Below are 10,811 nucleotides of genomic sequence, written 5' to 3'. Positions count from 1 at the left end.
CCCAGAACTTTGATTGTTGACATGTATTTGAATGAGGGCTGAGAGGCTTCAATCTTTTCACATTCGAAAGAAACCAGATGACACAAGCTACATTTTAGGTCCCCCTCTAACCCGAGAAATGGTCTCTGGAAGAAGGTCAGAGGGGAAAGAATGGGATTACATGTGTCTGCTAAAGTACACTTCTATCAATTGTTATGCCAAAACTTTTCATCGTAATATAATTATTACAAACCAAACTTTCATTCCAGGCATGTCTATGGAAAGCCAACAGCAGAGTTGCTGGAATCTGTACAGGAAGGAGCTAGGGTAACTTTACTACTTAATGACTTTAGCTGTTGAAAGTATTTCAGAGGTATTCCAAATACTCTTTGTAATGGGTTTTTTCTATTAACGCTTTGTTCAGTGAGCTGTTGTATGATACTGTCTCCTGGTAACTGACCAGAAGCTGTTTCTAGCACTTACATGCAGTCATGCACACAATAACTCTGCAATACTTGTGTGAGACTTTCCAAAAAGTCATGAGCCAACAGAACCGCTGGTCTGTGTTTCAGGAAAGAGTAGAGAAGAGGTGCAGGAAAAGGGATTATAATAGCTCATCACCTGTTACACGAGTGTGGCTGAAGGAACCTGCACACTGCTGTATATGAGCGTAAAATTAGTGTTTTCACTAATCACCATTTGAGTCTCCAACCCCTCTACCACTGAGCTAAAGTAACTGTGTTAGCTTGTAACTTGCCAAATATCTACTGAATCCTTGCCTGGGGAAAGCATAGCGGACCTGTGAGGATAAAGAGAAGCCTGTAGGATGATCAGTTTCTCTGGATTCAGTCAACACTGGCCGGGCAAAACTCTTCAGTGTCTCTTGAAGAGATTCTTGGGGGTCAGAGTGTCGGACTAGGAGCGATTGGAAAGTGGAAATTAATCGAGCCCAGTTCTGATCGAATTTACACAGGTAAATCTGGAGTGACGCTGTTGCAGTCAATGTTCCTGAACTCAGAACCTGGCAAACTCACAGTAGTGAGGATTTTTTTTAAAAAGTCTGAGAAGAGCTATGAACATTTAGGATTTGCACCATAAAATACACCTAAATAGTGCATGTCAGGAGGAAACTTTCCCTGGGAGCAGGTTATATCTTAGCTATTTATTGCAGGGCTCCTTCTACCTTCCTTAAACCTCTTCTGCTAGCCGCTGGATACTAGGCTAGATATACTAGAGGTCTGATTCAGTGTGGCAGTACCAATCTTAGTATAGGGGGTGTACATTAGAACGGCCATACTGGGTCAGACCAGTGGTCAATCTAGCCAAGTATCCTGTCGTCCAACAGTGGCAAATACCAGGTGCTTCAGAGGGAATGAAAGGAACAGGTAATCATCAAGTGTAAATCCAAGTCTATGTTTTTGATGATCTTTCTTGACATATTGGAAGACTCTAGACTTGCACTAAGAGCAGGATAACGTCTCTTTCAATATCATCAAGTCTCCTATTATTTTTCATTTCAGGAAATAACTTTCAAAACTCTTCGGACCTGCACAGTGCATTATGTCAGCTGTCAATGATACCATATTCCAACCTGCAGTGTTCCTTCTCACCGGAATACCTGGGCTGGAAGACATCCATGTCTGGATTTCTATCCCCTTCTGTTTATTGTACATTACTTCCATATTAGGAAATTCACTCATTCTGTTCATTATAAAAACAGATCCAACCCTCCATGAGCCCATGTACATTTTCCTTTCCATGTTGGCCATCACAGACCTTGGCTTATCGATAACCACCATGCCAACAATACTGGGAATATTCTGGTTTAACTCTAGAGAGATCAACTTCGATGCCTGTTTTGCCCAGTTGTATTTCATCCACTCGCTTTCCTTCATTGAATCCGCCATGCTCTTGTTGATGGCCTTTGACCGCTTTGTTGCAATCTGTAACCCACTGAGATACGCTTCCATCTTAACACCACCCAGAATAGTCAAGATGGGACTGGTGTCTCTTGTAAGAGGGTTCGGCGTTGAAATCCCCATCCCCATTCTCCTGAAACAGCACCGATACTGTAAAGCCAACATCCTCACCCATTCCTACTGCCTGCACCAGGAGGTCATGAAAATGGCTTGTACAGATATCAGAGTGAACAGCGTCTATGGCTTATTTCTATCACTCTCTATAATGGGTGTGGACTCGCTGTTCATCCTCCTATCCTATGTGATGATCCTCAAAACAGTGCTGAGCATCGCCTCCCATGCAGAGCGCCTCAAGGCCCTGAACACCTGCATCTCCCATGTCTGCATTGTCCTGCTCTTCTACATGCCAATGATCGGACTGTCAGTGATACACAGATTTGGGAAGAACTCTTCTTTCTTCATTCAGATTGTCATGGGCTATGTCTACATTATAATCCCGCCCCTGATGAACCCAATCGTGTACAGCGTGAAAAACAAACAAATTCGTGCGAGGATTATCAGGGTGTTCGTCAAATAAAAGGTCTGTTCATCACCCGGTTACAGGGCTGGTGACACGGGAGATGAAAAACAAGTGCCACCTATTGCATCCTAGACACTTCCATCCAAGAGGACATGAGCTACAGATTTCATCTCTTTACAGAGAGGTTCAGACTCGATTGAGGCCTGGAGCAATGGGACAGGGGCTGTGCACAGCAGCTGCTAATGGAGGACAGCGCAGTGGGGGAACGGGACCAAGACAGGCAGCAGCATTTACACAGTGACTTTGTTTGTGTAGAGCCAGGGGATTGGTGGGATGTTATCGCAGAATTGCTGTGGATACAGTCAATACAGAGAAAGAACGTGGATGTTTTGTCTCATTGTCCATGACCTGTCTCTGTCCTGTCTCTAGTTAAACACCCAAGGGCCATGAGAAAAGCTGTCATGGGATAAGAGGGAAGGTCTCTCCTGGATTAGTAAGTGGTTAAAATATAGGAAAGAAAGGATAGGAATAAATGATCTGTTTGCAGAATAGAGAGAGATAAACAGTGGTGTACCCCAGAGATCTGTACTAGGACTAGTACTGTTCTACATATTCATAAATGATCTGGAAAAACAGGTAAACAGTGAGCTGGCAAAGTTTGCAGATGGTGAAAAAAAACTATTCAAGATTGTTAAATCGAAAGCAGATTCTGAATAATTACAAAGGGATCTCACAAGGCTGGATGACTGGACAACAAAATGGCAATTAAATTTAATTTTGAAAAATGAAAAGTAATGCACATTGGAAAACAGAATCCCAACTATACACATGAAATGATGGGGTCTAAATTAACCGTTACCACTCAAGAAAGAGTTCTTGGAATCTCTGTGAATAGCTCTTTGAAAACATCCACTCAATGTGCAGCAGCAGTCAAAAAAGCTAACAGGATATTAAGAACCATTAGGAAAAGAACAGATGATAAGATAAGATAAGATAACAGGATAATAACAACAAGATAATAAGATAATATCATATTGCCTCTTTATAAACCCGGGGCATGCTCGCATCTTGAATACTGCATACAGATCTGGTTGCCTCATCTCAAAGAAGATGAATTGCAATTGGAAAAAGTACTGAAAAGGGCAACTAAATAGTTGGGGGTATGGAAAACAGCTTCCATATGAGGAGAGATTAATGAGACTGGAGCTTTTCAGCTCAGGGGAGGATATGATAGAGATCTATATAATCATGAATGTTGTGCACAAAGTAAATAAGGAAGTGTTATTTGCTTCTATTCATAACACAAAAAATGGGGTCATCAAATGAAAGAAATAGGCAGCAGGTTTAAAATGAAGAAAAGGAAGTATTTCTTCACACAACGCACAGTCAACCTCTGGAGCTCTTTGCCTGAGGATGCTGTGAAAGCCCAGACAATAATAAGGTTCAAAAAAGAACTAAATCAATTCTCAGAGGATATATCCATCACTGGCTATTAGCCAAGATGGTCAGGGAGGCAACCCCATGCTCTGGTGTCCCTAAACCTCTCGGTGCCAGAAATTGAGATTCGATAAATTTTGACCCAAAATAAAATATTTCCTTTTCATCCATTTTCGGGGGTGATTTTCACAGAAAACTGATAATTCTTCGCTATAATTCAGTTGCCAGGACAGTGCCCATGTGCAGCTGCCTGAGTCCCCAAGAGAAATTGGACCCTTGTTGTCTGCCTCTTCCTCGTAACAGGAATGAAGGTGCCTGACTGCACTCTGGGTAGGGAAATGTTTAAATCTCCGGCCCAGTGTGTGGCTCGGTCTTTGTTCCTCACCAGCTACCATAACCAGCCCCCTCCATCCTCTACAATGGCGCCTAAGCAGATCCTGTGGGCAGTGGCTACTGGGACAGGCCCCAGTATCACATCACCGATGAACCTGTGCTCCCAGGGAGTTGGAGAGAGTCCTAGAGCAGTTGTGGAGGCACAGAGATTGTGGGTGGGAGGGCCTGGCTATCAGGGGATCACTGAGATCTGTGCATAGCTTTGTGGATCCATGGATGCTGGGTCACCATATTTATATCTCAGGGAGAAGGGAAGGGACCTGCCCTACTGGAACCATCTGAGGGAAATTTCCAGGTAGAAGCTGTGTGGAATCTTCCTCCCCCAGCCTCCACCCTGGGTTTGTAATACAAGAAAGGGGGCTGCCGGGGAGAAATCTGACTCTCCATAACTATTATTAGGCTGATTTACTGTATTGCAGCAAGATTACAGCTGTAACAGCATCATCGGTACCACTCGGCCACCCTTGAGGGACCCTGTGACTCCTCTGAGCCGTACGCACAGCGCTGACAGCCTGGATTGCAGGAATAAAGCCTGCAGCAGGACCTGTGTTGCAGAGCAGTGTGGTAGCATCACTGAGCATCCCCTGTGATTGGGCTTCCTGAAGTTTGCCATTGGCCATGACGGGGTTAAAGGTGGCACACACTGAACCAATCAGCTGAGGGTCCCAGGTGGCCAAGTGGCTCCCAAGGAAATGGGAAAACATGCTTCATAAGGACAGGTGCAGCCTGTCTGAGCAGACACTGCCTGCTGCCCATGCAAGCTCTTCGCTGACTCCTTCTCCATTAGGGTGCAGATCTCTGTTGGCAGCTGCTCCCCTTCTCGCAGGCATTGGGTACGTTGGCAGGTTTCTCTGTTTTTAAACCTTTCAAATGCCAAGGGAAGGGTAAAGGCTGCCAGCTGTTGAGATGGGCAGATGTTCTGTGCATCGGCAGCTGACTCTGCTGGGCTGTGGGTGTGACTCAGTGAGAGGGGCTGGAGAGCAGGCAGCTCTAGGTATCTGGGGGATCCTCCACTCCATGTGCCCTTGGTGTATGGGGGATCATTCCAGGTACACAGAAATCCCAGATTCAAAGCATGCTCGGAGTCTGAAAATCCCAAGTCCTGAGTCAGGATTTCTCAATGGTTCCCAATTCCAGACGTGCCATCTGCTTTGGGCTGGAGAAGACTCCATGAAATATCAATGAGAAATTCCCAAATCATCTCAGGTATCTTTCTGTCTGGAAATTTAATTGGCAAATCCCTGTTCGAAGCTTTTATTCTCTGGCTGAATTGTGATTGCAGGAATTCAGAGCTGTGTTGCTTTGTGGTAGCCGGTCAGATAAGGCACAGGGAATAGTTCTGTTTCCTGTCTGGATGAGGGCTCCAGCAGTTCTGCCCTGTAAAAACCCCTCACAGTAACTTGGCTACCTGCGTCTCTGCCCCCTCTCTGATCTCAGAGTGCCAGATGTCAGTCTTGTCCCTTTTCCTCTCTTTGGGTGGAGTCCCACCATTCTCCCACCCTCAGGCTGGGCTCTGAGCTACTGTACACTGTCGGTGAAATGGTCTTGCCCAGGAGGTCAAACTGGTTCAACACCTGTATTTCTTCCCTGTGGGAATCTGTTACCTGTGGGAGAAGAGTAACCAGCCAGCCTTCCTGAATCAGAATATTGTTTAATCTGAACAGTAGGAATAAAACATCACATGAGAGAATAAACGGGTTTTAAAACAACAATCTGTATGTGTCTCCTACCTCAAGTACCCCCACTGTGATTGGGACCCAGCAAGTGTGAGTATCTCCTGACTTTCCCAAGGTGTGTGTGTGTGTGTGTGTGAGTCTAGAGAGTTTCTCAGCACAAGCTGCCCCAGCTCTAGACAGACTCCCAGCACTGGCAGAACAAGCTGTGTGACTTGGCTGGAGCCCGAAAATGGGGTCTTAACCTCCCTGAAGTGTTTAGTGTGGGATGGATTCTCTTGAACTATTGTTTCCCTTCCTGCTTGTTTTCCAGCAGCCTGCTATTAAACTAAGACTAGCCATTCTGGTCATATCCCGATATTTAACCCAATACATCCATATCAACAGCCCAAGAATTGGTTTTCACATACACATTCATAATTATGGCAGCTCAGCTCTATGTCTGTCACAATACCGTTCCAGGGCAGCATGGATTTTATGAATACAATACATAGACAGTCAGAGAAAGAGAGAAAGCAATACACAACATACATGTGTTAATTGAAGTTTGATTTCCATGAATAATCATGTTCTTCACTTTGAACCCACTTCCCACAAACCCTCATCATTGCTGAGTAACAGGTGCTGGGGTTACTGTGTCCTAGACCAGTGGGTGTTACCGGCCCCCATGGGGTTTGCAGAGGATGTGTTAGATTTCCAAAGGCATTTGCACCTGGATTTGAAATTTTGTAGGGGTCCAGAAAAGAAAAAGGTTGAAAACCAGTGTACTAGAGAGTGAGAGCCCAGGGAATGAACATTGTATATGCTGATCCCAAAGCCTGTGGATAAAGGCTGTAGATTGACATCCCAAAGCCTGCAGAGAACCAGTCAGCTATGAATCCAAGGATAGGGAAGCTACTAGCTGCAAAGGATTTCCCAGCTTTTGTTTGCTGACTGGTGATTGAATGTGGGCCGACCGGCTACAATCTTTTCAAGTTCTGAAGAAATCCAGTTGACACGCTATGTTTTAGGTGCCCCTCTAACCTGAGAAATCATCCCTGAAAGTAGATCCGAGGGGAAAGAATGGGTTCACATGTATGTCCTAAAGTATGGTTCTAAATATGTTATGCCAAAACTTTTCATCGTAATACAATTACTACAAAGCAAATTTTCATTACATGCATGTCTGTCCAAAGCCAGCAGCAGAGGTGTTGCAGCAGGGGTAGCTTTACTACTTAATGGTTTTTGCTTTAGAAAATATTTCAGAGGTATTCCAAATTCTGTTTGCAATGGGTTTGTGCTATTAAGTCTTTGTTCAGTGAGCAGTTGTATGATTTTGTCTTCTGGTATGAAAGAGAAGCTGCTTGTAACACTGACATTCAGAATTATGCACACAATAATTCTGATACAATTGGGCAAGACATTCCAAAAGAGAACCGCTGGTCTGTGTTTCAGCAAAGGGTGGAGATGAGGTGCAGTCAAGGGGATCATATAGTGGTTGTATGTACTTTATACCCACACAAGCGTCGCTGTAGTATCTTACATTCTCAACTGGATATTAGTGAAAACCAGTTGTAGCAGGGTGTTGCAGTGCCTGCCCTGCTTCTGCTTCTGCTGCATTTACAAAGTCAGCAGGAGACCCTCAGGTTCAGGAATGATTGGTGCAATTTTATTTACGGGTTGTGCTCCCATCACCTTTTTACCGTACCAAACTTCCCTTCTAGCATCTGCACCCAGCAGGGAGGAGCTATCGCTCTACTTCCACCTCCTGCCTCCCTCCCCTGGATTCCCTCCTCTCAGCACTTAATGCAGCCCCAAGGCTAAATAGGCGGGTAGGCAGCTGTCTCTGGTTCTCTAACTACGCGCAGGTTTCTCTCCAGCCATCTCCAATTTACCTGCCTAACCTGGAGCTGGCATGACAGAGGGCAGACTAAGCAGTTCTTGCTCAGCACCTGTCACACTGGTGTTTGCACTGTTCACCATTTGAGTTCCAATCCCTCCCCCACCCAGCTGAAGTAACTCACTGTGTTAGCTTGGAACCTGACAAAGATCTACAGAGCCCTCGCATGAGGAGAGGATGGGGGTCCTGTGAGGATAAAGAGAAACTTTTAGGATGATCGACCTGTCTGCATCCAGTCAACACTGGCTGGGCAAATCATTCAGCTTGTTTTGAAGGGATTCTTTGGGGAACAATGTATCACTGAGAGTATTTGGTAAGTGAAAGTTAATAGATCCTGATTCTCATCAAATTTACACAGGTATATCAGGAGTGATGCTATTTCAGTCAAAGTTTCTGCATTCAGAACCTGGCCCTTAAATTTTTACTGTGTACTACAGGGAGTCAGTGGTGTAATTTGGGCTCTCAGGAATAGAGAAAATAAAAAAAATATAACGAGGCAATGAAACACATTTATAAATAGCATCAGTGCAGGACAGATAAATACAATGACCATATTCACCATGCGCTCGCAAGGTCGCAATTGTAAAATCATACAGTGCTCAAGTAGTCCGTGGAACTCACGGCCACAAGATATCAATGGGACCAAAAGTTTAGTAGGATTCAAAGAAGGACTGGAGGTTCATATGGGGAGCCAGAAAATCCAATTACAGTAGTGAGGGTTTTTTTAAATAGCTTGAGAGGGTCATAACACTTCCTGATATACACCATAATATATGTCTAATTAGTGTGTGTCAGGAAGAATTTTCCCCTGGGAGCAGGTTATCTCATAGCTGTCTGTTGTATGGCTTCTTCTTCCTTCCTCTGAAACTTCTATTCCTAGCCACAGGAAAAAGGACTAAATGCACTACAGGTCTGATCCAATATGGCATTTGCTATCGGTGGTGTACATAAGAATATAGGAACGGCCACACAGAGTCAGACCAATGGTCCATCTAGCTCAGGATCCTGTCTTCCACAGGGCCAATGCCAGATGCTTGAGAGGGAATGAACAGAACAGGTAATCATCATGTGTAAATCCAAGACTACTTTTTTGTTTCTCTTCCTTGACCTTTTGGAAGACTCTAGACATGCACTGAGAACAGAATGATGTCTTGGTCAATATTGTATAGTCTCCTGTTACTTTGCCTTTCAGGGAGTGAAGTCCAAAAATCCTCGGGCCTGCCCAGTGCATCATGTGAGCTGTCAATGGCACCAAATTCCAACCTGCAGTGTTCTTTCTCTCCGGAATACCTGGGCTGGAAGACATCCAGGTCTGGATTTCCATTCCCATCTGCTTAATGTACATTATTTCGATATTAGGAAATTCACTCATTCTGTTCATTACAATAACAGATCCAAACCTCCATGAGCCCATGTACATTTTCCTTTCCATGTTGGCCATCACAGACCTTGGGTTATCGTTATCCACCGTACCGACAACACTGGGCATATTCTGGTTTCACTCTAGGGAGATCAGCCATGATGCTTGTTTTGCCCAGCTGTTCTTCATCCACTCGCTTACGTTCATTGAATCCTCTGTGCTCTTGTTCATGGCCTTTGACCGATTTATTGCAATCTGTAACCCGCTGAGATATGCTTCCTTCTTAACCCCTCCAAGAATAGCTAAGATGGGACTGGTGTCTCTGCTAAGAGGGGTGACCCTAATATTACCACTCCCCATTCTCCTGAAACAGCACCAATACTGTAAGGACAACATCCTCTCCCATTCATTCTGCCTGCACCAGGAAGTCATGACGATGGCTTGTTCAGATTTCAGAGTCAACATCATCTATGGCTTCTTTTTAACAGTCTCTTCACTGGGGTTGGACTTGCTGCTCATCCTCCTATCCTATGTGATGATCCTTAAATCAGTTCTGAGCATTGCATCTCACGTAGAGCGCCTCAAGGCCCTGAACACCTGCGTCTCCCATGTCTGTGTCGTCCTTCTCTTCTACACACCAGAGATTGCCTTAGCTGTGATATATAGATTTGTGAAGAACTTTTCTCCGATATTTCCGATTGTCCTGGGCAGCGTCTATACGCTGGTCCCGCCCCTGATGAACCCAATAGTGTATAGCGTGAAAACACAAGCAATTCGTGTGAGGATAATCAGAGTATTCATCAAGTGAAGGGTCAGTTCATCACCCAGCTCTAGAGAATCAAATCCCTGTAACTGGCTCCTTGGTATCCCCGCTGTCCACAGCACAGGGAGCAGCTCTGGGGCAGCGAGAATCCAGCCGGTCCAGCTGGCAGCTTGGTCCTGTGATTTGGGCTCTGATCTGTGGGTCAAAGTCCCAGGTCACACAGGGAGTCTGTGCCAGTGTTTGGAATGTTGTGTGTGTTGCCTAAATCCTGGTGCCCTGCCTTACCCACAAGACCCTCCCTCCTTTTCACAGCCACAGGATGATAGCAGAATGTCACAACCTGGAATTAAATGAGATCAAAACTCTTCTACGTTTTCTTCTGCTGTTGCACACAGCTGTGTATGTTCCTGTCACATGTGAAAACGTCCAGTCCTTTTGTTGAATCCTCCAAATCTCCTAAACAACAGCAGCTTGTGGCCTGAATTTCCACGAGTTCATTGCGCATAGTTAAAATAAAATACTAAATGATCAAGCTCACTCGAGTGTCATGAATTCTAGGTTTAGAGAAGAATGTATTATTATTTTTCAGTCTTTGCCAGGGCCGAATTGTGCCTGGGGATGTGAAGCACACAAAGCAGGACATGATCCCTGGACACTTACAGGCTAAAATAGTCACTTTGATCTGGAATCTGGTTCATTTTTCAGCAGAAAACCCATTGCGCAGCTGATGGGCCTGGAGTTGGCTGGGACCCAGCAGTTGGCTATACAGAGATCCTTCACCCAGGGTTTAATAATAAAACCTCGCTCTGATAGACCAATTGTGATTGATAAATTAAACAGTAATATGTGGCCACAGGACCAGATGGTATTTACCCAAGTGTTCTGAAG

General features: G+C 44.8%; 1 protein-coding gene and 1 pseudogene across 1 annotated transcript; both read left to right on the top strand.

Moving 5' to 3' along the window:
• Nucleotides 1–1,539: 1,539 nt before the first annotated feature.
• Nucleotides 1,540–3,309, top strand: LOC137156310 (olfactory receptor 51G2-like). The gene is made up of 2 exons (XM_067553034.1): nucleotides 1,540–2,460; nucleotides 3,286–3,309. Exons 1-2 carry the CDS (start codon nucleotides 1,540–1,542, stop codon nucleotides 3,307–3,309), a joined length of 945 nt encoding a protein of 314 aa, XP_067409135.1.
• A 5,723-nt stretch (nucleotides 3,310–9,032) lies between these two features.
• On the top strand, nucleotides 9,033–9,968 carry LOC137156318 (olfactory receptor 51G2-like; annotated as a pseudogene).
• Nucleotides 9,969–10,811: the final 843 nt, after the last annotated feature.

Source organism: Emydura macquarii, unplaced genomic scaffold (genome assembly GCF_026122565.2).
Source record: "Emydura macquarii macquarii isolate MOO-44397 ecotype Brisbane River unplaced genomic scaffold, CSIRO-AGI_Emac_v2 contig_1437, whole genome shotgun sequence".
In the NCBI taxonomy this organism is placed as follows: Eukaryota; Metazoa; Chordata; order Testudines; family Chelidae; genus Emydura; species Emydura macquarii.
The sequence above is the reverse complement of the archived record's forward strand: the minus strand, read 5'-3'. Positions and strand labels throughout refer to the sequence as shown.

Coding starts and splice junctions, on each gene's coding strand:
- LOC137156310 (XM_067553034.1), top strand. CDS start 1,540: ATGTCAGCTGTCAATGATACCATATTCCAACCTGCAGTGTTCCTTCTC. Junction 2,461..3,285: donor TTCGTGCGAGGATTATCAGG/GTGTTCGTCAAA, acceptor TTACCACTCAAG/AAAGAGTTCTTGGAATCTCT.